This window comes from Thalassophryne amazonica, chromosome 8 (assembly GCF_902500255.1).
Source record: "Thalassophryne amazonica chromosome 8, fThaAma1.1, whole genome shotgun sequence".
Taxonomy (NCBI): domain Eukaryota; kingdom Metazoa; phylum Chordata; class Actinopteri; order Batrachoidiformes; family Batrachoididae; genus Thalassophryne; species Thalassophryne amazonica.
Genome location: NC_047110.1, coordinates 65547484 through 65560342, shown reverse-complemented (window position 1 = coordinate 65560342; position 12859 = coordinate 65547484). Strand labels below are relative to the sequence as shown.

General features: G+C 43.7%; 2 protein-coding genes across 2 annotated transcripts in view; one reads left to right on the top strand and one right to left on the bottom strand.

Annotated features, from left to right (window-relative positions):
• The first annotated feature begins 963 nt into the window (after positions 1–963).
• On the top strand, positions 964–8265 carry znf710a (zinc finger protein 710a). The gene is made up of 6 exons (XM_034176528.1): positions 964–969; positions 3211–3256; positions 5084–6604; positions 7210–7401; positions 7490–7664; positions 7838–8265. Exons 2-6 carry the CDS (start codon positions 3212–3214, stop codon positions 8020–8022), a joined length of 2118 nt encoding a protein of 705 aa, XP_034032419.1. The 5' UTR covers positions 964–969; position 3211; the 3' UTR covers positions 8023–8265.
• Positions 8266–9542: 1277 nt separating this feature from the next.
• Positions 9543–12859, bottom strand: part of idh2 (isocitrate dehydrogenase (NADP(+)) 2) — a 32356-nt gene continuing 29039 nt past the window's right edge. Inside the window, exon 11 of the mRNA XM_034176529.1 lies at positions 9543–9925. Coding sequence (XP_034032420.1) covers positions 9841–9925 — 85 coding nt within the window. The 3' untranslated portion in view covers positions 9543–9840. The remainder of the gene's footprint in view (positions 9926–12859) is intronic.

Sequence of the window (12859 nt, the reverse complement as noted above, 5' to 3'; positions counted from 1 at the left end):
GCCGTCTCGAGCAGCGTGTGAAACAAAGGAATTCAGCCAATTAGCGAGACCACATCTCACTCAAGGCCTGCCCACAGGGAAATGACGTCACCGACGCGTGAAAAAACACACGCATGCGCACGAGGGTTCAAGCATGATTGGTGCAATCGCACGTCATTCAAATCCATATAGTTAAAAAAAATAAATAAAAGGGTCGGTTTATTACCTAACAGACCTTGTATATATATATATATATATATATATATATATTAGCATGCCAAAATGTGCAAATGTGCTTAATTAAATGAACAGAAGAAATTAAACAGTAGTGTCTTTTAACATACATTTTATTTGCAGTACAGAAAGTATTAAATGAATTAAAAAAAACACCCATGGAGAATCCTTTTAAAAATCTAATTAATGCACTGAGTATAGTTAAATCTGAAATGAAGACTGAAGCTAATGTTTTGCTTATTGAATTAGTTTGTAAACTCCAACAGGAACAAACGTATGATTTTAAGGTGTATAAATGCTTTTGTCCATTAAAATTAATTAAAAAGAAATGGTACCTGACTGAAAGCTAGGTGAACTAACTTTAGTGGAGCTAGCTGGTCTGCTACTGCTTTTCAACATTAGCTGAAAAGCAAATCCGCTAATGAAAAAGTTAGTTTTGCTAATTCGCTGAACTACGCACACCACTGCTTGAACCACAGCAGATCCAGTTCTTTCTTGAGGAAATGACCCATATTTAACTTACCCTCTTCCTCCTGTTGTGACTGGAAAAAAGTTGTAACTTTGACCTGCGTCACAGAGAGGATTTAACACCACAATTCACAGCCATCATGAAGCTAAACAAGACAACAATCCATCTTTTTTTTTTTTTCGGACACGTATGTGGACAAAAATAAAGCAATCATAAGTTACACAGAAACACATGCTTTGTTTGAAGGCTGTGGGGAAAGTGTGTTGGCATCACTGGTGTGCTCTCCCGTGTGTATGCACACACACACAGACACACACACACGTTTCAAAGCCCAGTCACAGGGTTAGATGTGGGCAGCAACTTACTTCTGTGACTCATAAGGAACCTGGAGAAATCAACGGAGCTGAATGAAATTTTACACTCATTATTCACTGAATTATGTCCTTTTCCGCTATTAATTTCCCGCCGCTCCAGACACACAAAGTAAATGGACAAGGGAGCAGGTTTTGTTGTTATGAAGATTCGGGCCTGGAAAGGAGCCAGTGTTATTTCTTCCCCAAACTTTTGTTGTCTGTGTCTTTTTCATTTTCCCCATAGGCTAGTTCTGTGTTGTTTTATGTACGTGTCCCTTGTTGTTTCTTCCATGTGGTTTCTTTGTCTTTCAGCCTCTTATCTCTTTGTTTCTTCCCTTGCTCTCCTTCTATTTTCTCTCCCATTCTCTCACTCAACTTCCTGCTATCTCTCCCCCTCACTCACATCCTCACTCAATCTCCCCCCCACACACACATTCTCTCATTCCCTATCTCTCCCTCCTCTCTCTCTCTCTCTCACTCTATCTTTCTCATTCTCGCAGCACTCCCAGCCGCTGATGATTGATCAAGGTTTTCAAGGTTTGCCCTTTCCTGTTATTTAGTGGGAAATGTTTATGCACGCTCCGCAGCCTCACACTCACAACTGGCATGTGTCCTCTCGCTCGCCAGCAGCGACACGCGCGTGTGTGCGCAAAAAAAGAAGAAGTGTTTGCCACTTTTTTTTGGTGAGACGTCGGCTGGGGCCGAGGGGTTAAAGGTGAGCTCGGTCCTGATCCGCCTACACCTGTCTTAATTGTCAGGGCCGCGCCGGCCACCGGCTCGGCTGCGTCGGGCCTACTGATGTGTCTCTGCTGCACTCGTTTCTCAACACAAGCTGAAAGAAATTCTGGAAGTTCAATAGTTAATGTCTATTCTATTGCTGTTTTTTCCTTTTTCCTCACTCACTCACTCACTCTGTCTCTCCTTTCCTCTCTCCATTCCCTTTGCTCTCATCTTCCCCCCCACACTCCTCCTCACCCCCCGTTTCTTTTCTCTTGCTGATGGACTCTTCTTTTTTATTTTCACACTCCACCATCCCCCTTTTTTCTTCTTTTTTCTCTTTTTCCTCCAGCCCTCCCTCCCCCCTCTTCTCTTTCACTGCATTTTCTTTCAACCCTCCCTCTATCTCTCTTCCCATCCCCGCACATCTCCCCCTCCCCGCTACCTCCACCTCCCCCCTTCTTTTTTCTCTCTCTTTCATTCTTTCTTTCTTTGTTTTTGCCACATCCTTTCTTATGCCTCGGCCCTCCCTCCCCGTCTCTTCTTTCCTTTCTTCCTCCTTTTTTTTGCGGCATTCTCTTCTTCCCTCCCCCACCCCCCCAGCAATCTTTCCTCTCCCTTTTTCTTTCTGTCTCTCACCCCCCTTTCCTCTACTCAGCTTCATCCCCTCCCTGTGCTTTTCTTCCTTATTCTTTCTCCCCCATGTCTCCCTCCCTTTCTCCTAACTGCTTTTCTCTCCTTTCTTTCTCCTCTTTTCTTTTGTCACTCATTTTTTTCCTTCTTCTGAATTTCTCAGACAGTATACTTCTGGCTGCCTCAATACTTAATTAGTTTGAATCTAAAAAATAATGGCAGCAGAACTACACAGTCTGCGGAAAGTTACATTTTTATTTATTTATTTTAGAATTCTCAGACATTATCTGTCTGTTTCCTTCTGACAGATGCACCTCCACCCACAGTCTATTGAGAGTGTGCATGTGTGTAAAGAGTGCATGTCTCCATGCACGCACGCACACGCACACACACGCACACACACAAACAGAGAGGAACTACTGATTGGGTTTTATAATTGTTTGCGTCTGAAAGGGAAGTGCAAAGTGTACTACGTGTGATCAAGAAAAGATAGAGGCCATGCACGTGTGCGTGCGTCGCAAAGAGAAATGTGCGCTGAAGGGTCACGCCAAATTGTGAGAGAAGGCGATAAGATGCGTGTGTGTGTGTGTTTGTAAGAGAAAAGAGGAGAGAAAGAGAAGTGAGATGGGAAGGAGAGGGTGGGAGGAAGAGAAAGAAATGGGGTGATGCTCTGTGTGTGTGTGTGTGGGGGGGGGGGGGGGGGCAGGCACACTCAGTTCTGATAACAGCAACAGTAGGAGGAGGATGAGCCGTGGGACCGCCCTATACTCTCCCACAGATATAAATAGGAGGTTGATTTTTTTGCTCCACTCATTTCTCCTGAAGGATGAGATCCCTGAAACACCTCAAACATCACTCCAGGAACAATGTGGTGAGTTTGCGGCATGTTTTCACCCCGTAGCTGTTAAGAAGTGTGTGTGTGTGCCTGTGTGTCTGTGTGTGTGTGAGGAGGGGATGTTGTTGTAGTTTGTTAGAGCATGCATGTGTCTGTGCACGTGTGTGAGAGATTACTTTTCGGCACGAACACGGCAGCAAAACAGAACATCTTTTCAGAAAGCGTGGACTTGAACTGTCTTTGCAGCACCGTCTCTCCAAATTGTTTGCGCTGCTTTTTTATTATTATTTCTTTGTCCTTATGGTGTCTTTCAGTAGCAACTTTAAATGTGAAAGTGTGGACTCTTGCAATTACTGTCCTGCCTCTCTCTCTTTCTCCTTGTCATTTGTCTTCTTCTCTTTCATTTTGTCAGCCTTTCATTTCACTGTGCTTTTTCTTCTCTCTCTCTCTCTCTCTCTCCGGCTCCCCTCCCTCCTTCCCCTCTTTCTCACTCACTCACTTACTCTGTCTTTCTGTCTCTACAGCCTCCCCCCCCACCACCACCACCACAACCTCGCACCTCCTCCTCCTCCCTCTCCTTTTCCTTTCTCTTCCCTCCTCTCACATGCTCACTCAATCTCTCGTTCCCTTCCCTCCCCTCCCTCTCCTTCCCCTTCTTTCTTTATCTTTCAGCCCCTCCATCTCATTTCTCTCTCCGTCTCCCTCCCTCCCCCGCCCACAGCTCTTTCTCCTTCCCTCCATACCTCCCTCCCTCTTTTCTCTCCTCACTCTCTCTCTCTCACACACACACTTTTGAATACACACCCCGTCTCTTTCCTTTTCTTTCTCACAAACACACAGTCTGTCTCTGTCTGACTACTTTAAAAGCAGTAATTATAAATGACGTGGTTATCAGGGCATCCAGGTCCACTTCTCTCTCCCAACACACACACACACACACACATGCACGTGCACAGGCACACCTCTATATTTTTTGCTTTATCTGTCTTTGCCCCTTTTCTCCATCCACACTTTCTTTTCTCAGTATTGTGTGAGGACAGGAAGCGGCTCGACGGAACCAAGGCCCCCGAGCTTCTCCCACAACAGCAGATCGACGCAACCAAATAAAGTGCTACAAACGCTCACTTCTCCTTTGTCACAGGGAGTCAGTTTGGTTGTTACCACAGTTTGTTCCCCCCGTAGTTTCTCTGTTCCGCAATCATAAACTCGCACATCTCCGACTGAAACTCTTCCAAAACACACAATTATGTGGAGAAACTTTTATGCATTGGTTGGGAATATGGAATGAGTTTGAGGTGCAGTTGAATGTCTGTTATGGATATGAGACTGGAACACCTTGTCGAGGTAGAGCTGAGGAGCTCTGCTCCACATACACGGGAGGGACAGTTCCAGTCATGAGCTAACTTTTGTCTGGCTACCTCAGGACCCCACAGGAAAGGACGAAGACAGTCCACGGAAGTCGGCTTCCTGGCTGGAACCCGCATCCCTTGATTTTTTTTTGTCTTTTATTCTAAAGCCTGTTGAGGAAGGAAGTGGGGTGCTAACACAGATCTGTCTTATCTCCTCTATCTAATGTTCTCTGTACTCAGTGCAAATAAAATGCAAAGGCGCAGTTACGTGTGTGCATTTTCACAGGAAAATATGTTAAACTCACAGTTTGTGATGATTCTGAAGCTTCTGGTGTAAATCTGGAATAATTAGCAACTTATCTGACATTTAGAGCTCAGGAGGCTACAATGGGGAAATGAGGCTTTATGGGGAAGCATTGTGTAAGGCAGATTTTGCAACAACATCGTTGTTTTTAATGTCTTGCACAGCATGTTTGTGACTACTGTGCTGTATGCTTTGTGTTTTGGCTAACAGGAGGAGCAGAGCAGTCACCTGGTGCGGACATATCCCAAGATGACTGAAGGCCTAGTGGATGTGGGAACACAAACAGAGCCAGTGGTGGTGCTGTCTCTGGCTCAAGCTGCCGTTCTTGGCCTCATCTCCCAGAATGAAATCTTTGGAGCCACCATTGCACCCAATGGGTTTTACATGGGAGAACCTCGGGAGTGTCCTCCTCCTCCGCCTGAAGCAATGGAGTACGAGTACGCTGACCAGCTCATAGGGGCCAATGGGGACTACCTGGCTGATCCTGCTCGAGAATCAGAACCCCAGCCCCACTGCAGTGAGAGGAAACGCCCCGGTCCTCGTGGGAGGACTAAGAGGCTCAGGAGTGATGGGGAACTGGAGGGTCACCCACCTGAAATAAGCGGTCCACAGGCTCAGGTTAAAGGTGAACAGTCAGAATTGGATACCCCTCCATCCTGCATTCATATACACAATAGGCACAGTTCTGAAAAGCCAGAAGAGCCAGTGACCCCTCAACGTTCTCTGAAAAAGGAGCAGGCATGTGTAAACTGTCCCACATGTGTTAGAGATACAGCCAGCCAGCAAACCGAGGTCCAGCCACAACAAGAGCAAGAAGAAAGTGCAGGTAGGGAAAGACAGGAGAAGCAGGAAGAGTTGGTGGTGGAGGAAGAAGTGGAGGAAGCGCTAAACCTCAAGACTAATGGAGGGAGCAGTAGTCCTCTAGAGAATCGCTACTACGAGTCCAATGGAGTCACTTATGAGTCTGCTGATGTGGCGCTTCCGGCCGAGTACGAAGAGAATGGGCAGGCCATGCTGTGGTCCGACCCCGAGGGCCTTGCCAGGCGTATGCAGATTGACCGGCTGGACATCAACGTACAGATTGACGAATCTTACTGTGTGGACGTGGGAGAAGGTTTGAAACGCTGGAAGTGCCGCATGTGCGAGAAGTCGTACACATCAAAGTATAATCTTGTCACGCATATCCTGGGGCATAATGGAATTAAGCCTCATGAATGCGTGCATTGTGGAAAGCTTTTCAAGCAGCCCAGCCACCTCCAGACTCACCTGCTCACCCACCAAGGAACCCGACCTCACAAGTGCACTGTCTGTGAGAAGGCCTTCACACAGACCAGCCACCTAAAGAGGCACATGTTGCAGCACTCAGATGTCAAGCCCTACAGCTGTCGCTTTTGCGGCCGCGGTTTCGCCTACCCAAGCGAGCTGAGGACCCACGAGAACAAGCACGAGAACGGCCAGTGTCATGTCTGCACACAGTGCGGAATGGAGTTCCCAACCTACGCACACCTGAAGCGCCACCTGACCTCCCATCAGGGCCCCACCACATACCAGTGCACAGAGTGCCACAAGTCTTTCGCGTACCGCAGCCAGCTGCAGAACCACTTGATGAAGCACCAGAACGTGCGGCCCTATGTTTGTCCCGAGTGCGGCATGGAGTTTGTGCAGATCCACCACCTCCGACAACACGCTCTCACTCACAAGGTACTGGCAGCGCAAGCCCTCGCTCTTAAGGTACTGAAACCCAATGATGTACCTGATTTGGTTTTTTTTTATCTTTATGTTTGAAATTCAGACAAGATTGAGCTCATGTTACCACATGTACAAAGACCAGTAAAACCTTTGTGCAAACTACCACTAAGCAAAAGGTCGAGAATATTTAAGCTTAGTTCTCCCAAAGTCCTCTGAGCCAATTAATCCTTATTTTAGGGGAAAAAAGAAAGAAAAGTTTGTGGTGTATTGTGCAGTTGTCTCACAGCCTTTTTCCAAAACCAGTTGGTTTGTAAAGTCTTCAAAGGCCTTGCCTTTTTTGTGTGTGTGGCTTAACCCTCCACTTGCATGCACTTTGTGTTGTGTGTCATTCAGCTACTTCCCCGTCTTTGATGAATCATCCTCCTCTTTCTCTCACTGTATAGTCTTTTATTTTAATCAATTATGACATGCTTTTATTACCTGTAAGAAAAACCTCCAAGTCAACGCTGAAGAAATAAGATTTGTTCTTTCCATTGTTACTTTTCTACTCCTTCCTGGGGAGTTTGTTATTCCCTGTGGATTGCCGTTTTCCTTTAAAGCATATATTTAGCTTAATTAATTAATGAGCCTAAACATGTTTCCCCCAGGGTATGAAAGAATTCAAGTGTGACGTCTGTGCCAGAGAGTTTACCCTGTCTGCCAACCTGAAGAGACACATGTTGATCCATGCCAGCGTGAGGCCCTTCCAGTGCCACGTCTGCTTCAAGACCTTTGTCCAAAAGCAGACGCTTAAAACCCACATGATTGTGCACCTGCCAGTCAAGCCTTTCAAATGCAAGGTGAGCGCGGCTTTCACTCATAGCCAAGGTGGGTCCCATTCAGCGGGAAGGGGCGAGGTTACTGATTACTGCGGTCTTGTCTTTTCAGGTGTGTGGAAAGTCGTTCAACAGAATGTACAACCTCCTGGGCCACATGCATCTGCATGCCGGCAGCAAGCCCTTCAAGTGTCCTTACTGCACTAGCAAGTTCAACCTGAAGGGCAACCTCAGTCGACACATGAAGGTCAAACACGGCATCATGGACGCATCAGTAGAAGGCCAAGGTGACTGTACTCTTCTAAAATCCTTCAGAGATTAAATTAGCTGATGACATTGGTATTTGGGTTATTGGTGGCAAGTGATTAGTGAAGGAAGGAGAAGCTGCAGCGCATCTTCAGTGAGCATTTTGTGGCTACAGACATCGTGAGACCTTACTTTGTGCTTTGCTTTTCCTCAGAAGCCCCCCAAGACACAGAAAGTCAGGAGGACTATGAAGAGGAAAGTTTTGAGTTCAGTGAACGAGAAAACCGGGCTTCTAACAACAATAACAACAGCAGCAGCACACCAGATGGAGCCAAACTATCTCAAATGGAGTTTTACAGCACCTATGGGAAGGGTACGGGGCGCTTCAGCACGACCTGAATGATTCAAATCGCCCCAAATTGAGATTACGTTTGAACTAATGAAAACTGGATTTTTTTTTGTTTGTTTTTTTTTTTTTGCTAAAGACAAAGTGCTTGGGTTGGTATTCAAGTGCACGAAGAAATCCAGCACAACTGCACATTCACATGCACTGGAACCACTTCTAATTCTCCAGAATTTTGAAAACTTGACTTTTTATTAACTTTTTATTTTTTTTCATCTCACCATTGCAAATCAACTGGAGAAAAATAAAAGTTAAGTGTATACACATACACACACTTAGGCAGTTGCTTAATCAGAACAATGTCTGAGCCTAATTTTTTTAAGCATATTTGTAGCTACGAGCATGAAAACACATTTTCATACTGGTGTAGACAATCCCGTCTCCTTCAGTGTGCTGGGGTAAACTCGGTAAGGGAACAAGTGTCAACTCTTATTTCATTCACCAAAGCTGATCAAGTTGCAGAGTTTTAAGATTTCCCTCATTTTTATTTTATACTGTGATAAATTAATTTTGATGTCAGGAAAATGACTCTAAATGGACTGTATATTACTGTACAGAATGTATCGGCCCTCTGATACCGGTACTGTAATCAGTGCATTGCACTGAACACCACTGTGTCTACTTTAGGTCCTTGCATTAACAAGAATCACCTTGTACTGGTCAGTAGTTTATGAATGTAATTGTATCTGTGGAATGTTTTAAGATGCTAATCAAAAGAAAATTAAATACACTTAAAATAGTGGATCCGTTTACCAAAGACCTGGATCAAATCTCACCTTTCATTCTTTTGTGTTGAGCTGGGACATTGGATTTCTTGGGGTTCAACCTCAGACCTCATGAAACTCCATTTAGGCTCACTTTCCACCCATCTGTAGATTGCTTCAAAATACTAAACACGGGACACTGTGGTTCTTATTCCAAAAAGTCTCACGAGTTCCCCCATCTAGGCCTTCAGATTGCAGCATTTTTCAAAAGCAATGCAAACCATGCATTTGCTATGGCAGTTGTTTTAAAGGATGAATTTCAACAAGAATAGTCCCAAAAAGTTGGACAGAAATATTAAGTGCCCCAGTGTGTCTGTGAGAGTGTGCCATCCATCATACTGTACACTGGTCTCAAGTGATGAACGACAACCTCCCAACATGTGACAGGGCCACAGACCTTGCAGAAAATGATTTGGGAAATGCTCAATATATTCAGTTTCCCAGTGTTTAGCTTTTCAAACTTGTAGCCTGAAAGCAAGGTATTCATTTGCATTGTTGGTATAGTGCATTTAAAATGAAATGCTCATTATTGTGAGTTCTGCATTTGTGTTCATTCCATCACAGTTTTAGTGATGAAACAAAAAGGGGAAGTGTGACAACTTAAATGCCTTTCTGTGTTAGACATTAGTGATGAGATAATGTGGATAGAAATGTATGTAAAATGTTGTGTACCAGACAATACTGTAAAATAATAAATTTATTTACTGTTAAAATGGCTGATGTTTTGCTTGATTTCAACAAAAATACTGAAGGAAGGTCAAACAGTGGGTTTATTTGCAAGAAGGTCTGACAGGCTTCAGTCCTCAAATGCTTTACACACTGAATACAGTACTTCACATAAGAATTAAACCCTGTAAATAATGGGACATGAAGTAAATGAGGTGGTGGATGGAAGAACAGCTCTCAAACATTTAATAGCCTAATAGAATACTACATTATTCTGTACACAGTACTTCATTCTTCCTTCATATGAAATGTTTTCTTGACCTTTAAGTTAAAAATGAGGTACAAAAACAGAATAGTTACACTACATCTGTTCTTTCAAGTCCTTCACTTGCCAAGAGCTTTATCCAGATTTGTCTTGATGGCGTCAAGGAAGTCTGTAGTATTGACGTAGTGTTCATTCAGCTTGACACTGAGAAGTCAAAACAAGACAGTCAGAAAACACCTCACTTTTACAAACAATCACTAAATGCACCATCCTCAACAACATAATCAATAACCACCTTTTTATTACTTGTTTTCCGGAATATAAGTTGCACTTTTATGTGTTACTTGGCAGCTGGTCCCGCGACTTGTATTTCAAAAATATACTGCATTATCACCTACGGCCACAAGGTGGCATGTCAACCAAAAGCAATAGGGTGATTCTATGGTAACGGAATTAGGTCGACGGGAAAATCTGGCCATATTTTATCTCCCCATTAAAAATGTGCTGCGATTGTAATTCCGTTACCATAGAATCACCCAATAAGCTTCGCCAGTCCAAAACTATAAAAGCACAACAGTAAGAAGGTTGCAGTTTCTTGACTGGCAACTTGAGGCTGGCTCCAAAAAGGAGCAGGGGCCTCATGTACAAAGACTAATGTGGACTTTCTACTAAAAGTTGGTTTACGCCAAAACCCTGAATCTGGCGTAAGCGCAAAATTATTCAGACGCATGAAAGTGTGCGTAGGCATGAATTCATGCACGTTCCATTTGTACATCCCACTGAACATGGAATTGAGTGTGGAACCAAACTCCTCCCTAGCCACGCCCCATTTAAATATGCAATTTTATGTAAATAGGCCCTAGGAGCAGGGATTCCCCACGATGTCACATCAGACAACATGAACACAGTAAAGAAATTATACTATAGATGAGTGGAAATTATGTGGAGACATGCAGGGAAAGTTTATTCAGTGTGCTGTTAAACGGATTAATCATGAAACTGGAAAAATGTTTGTGGGAGCTACAGAGAGTGTGTGTGAGGCCGACACAGAACAGTGTGTACACACACTGACGTTAAATAGGTGTGGCTCGTCTCTAATGACAGTGTGACATGCACAATTTACACACGCTTTTATTGACAAATACTGAACACAGGAAGCCTGTTAAGAAGCTCTGCAGCTCACCGTCAAGCAAAAATTTAAAAAGGCATTAATAATAATAAAAACATATTTGAATGCGCACATATCCGCACTGGTTTTCATTCGGAACAATTACACGAATAAACTATTTTAACCCAAGCAGCCCCCCCATGGCTCGCCGTGCCAGCTGCCTGATGCACATGACATATGATTTGAACACTGATGGAATGAAAATGTTTCCTATTAACAGAAACAAACTCATCATGTGATGGTGCCTTTATAGCAAAATGTGTGCAGTTAATAGCTCAGATTACATTTGAGAAACCGGCTCTCGCTGCAAAATGTGCTATAATGTTGGAATGTATCTGGATAACATTCAGATGATTGCATTCCACACAGCTAGCATGGCTCAGTGCAAGGTTGACTGGCACACTCCTGAAGGATCACCCAGCTCACGTTGATGCCTGGACACCCAGCGTGGTCAGCACGTGTGTGCACACAGACACCCCCTGGGTCCACATTGTATTGCACTCTGGGCTGACAGCAGTTCTGTGTGCATCTCCAGTAACAGTTGCCTTGGTAATTGAAATCAGGTTATGAGCCAATTATCCTCATTTGGAAGTAAATCCTTTGCATTCCCCGAATATACGGTCATGCCAGATTGCACGATTTGCAAGATCCTCTAATGCTAAATCAGCCACTGTTAGTGCCATTTTACGCATCACTTTGCGCGTACTTTTATATCCACACATGTAATTGCAAACAGGTGGGTGTGTTAAATTTTCATCAGTGCGATGTGCACACTGATGTGAAGTGCACATCACTCTGGTGACTTCTTGTTTTCACACTATTAATGGTCCCCTGCGTCAACTGTACACGTCAGCGTTGGCACAATAGCTGTAGAAATGTGCGAACGCCAGCCAGGATTTTTGCGTGATGCACCCCACATTTCCACGCTCAAGTCACTTCTGATACATTTGCACGTGGACGTGGAGACGGGCGTACACCAGGTTTTTGTGCATACGCACGCTTTGTACATGAGACCCCAGGTTCCCAGATTAAAATGTCAACCTTTAAAGGAGAAATAAACCTGCTTACAGCATGGTACAAAAAATGGTTTTGCTCTCAATGGCTAGTTTTCCCCTCCATAACAACTATACAGGGAGTGATTTTTTTTCAGTATAATTCTTTAGTTTAAGATGTTTTAAGTTGGCTTAGTTTGAATGAATGCATGAATAGTTTATTCGGACATAATGCATACAACAACATTCCAACAATACCATTGCACCTACATGTCTGGTTTACACATCCAGTCCATCCAATCCAATCCAATCCAGTCCGAATAGGAGTGGAGGGGTGGGGGTGGGGAGTAAAACTTATTTATTCCCACTCCCCTTTTTCAGTCACATTAATCATTCTAACTTAAAGGACACAATCCGAACGTTATCAACAATATACATTTGTAGTCTAGGGACACATAAAACACAATACTCAACTTACTTCATTAGATACATATCCAGAGAATACCATTTCTTTATATGGATATTTAAACCGGTTAATATTTGGACATCGTTTGAGTTCCTCAGTTAGATTATTCCATTTTTTGGGTGCACAAATAGAGACAAAGAAGCCTTTCCTGGTCGTCCAAGCGCCAGCAATTTTAAATGATACAAGCCCCTTAAAATACATATTCCTTCTCTCTCCGAAAAAAAATTCTTGACTTCTAAAGGGCAATGGCTTATTTTTCACTTTGTACATTAACTGAATGAGCAGTGGTTTACAATGGGCTAGTTTAGGCTACTAGCAGTTGAGAAGATGTTTGTGGTCCAGTATTTCCTTAGAGTGAAATTATCATCTTATTTAATTTTGTATGCTAATGGCGATAGCAATTTTAGCAGCTATCATTGGCTTGATGGCCCAGTTAATCCACTTGATGGCCCAGTTAATCCAATGAGGAAATACATTGGTCATAGTTGTTAATGCCCACAACAAAGCAACAT

Excerpts from the sequence above, each read along its gene's own strand:
- znf710a (XM_034176528.1), top strand. The coding sequence starts at position 3,212 with ATGAGATCCCTGAAACACCTCAAACATCACTCCAGGAACAATGTG. Across the intron at positions 3,257-5,083 it reads ATCACTCCAGGAACAATGTG|GAGGAGCAGAGCAGTCACCT; the intron begins GTGAGTTTGCGG and ends TTTGGCTAACAG. Across the intron at positions 6,605-7,209 it reads CGCAAGCCCTCGCTCTTAAG|GGTATGAAAGAATTCAAGTG; the intron begins GTACTGAAACCC and ends TGTTTCCCCCAG.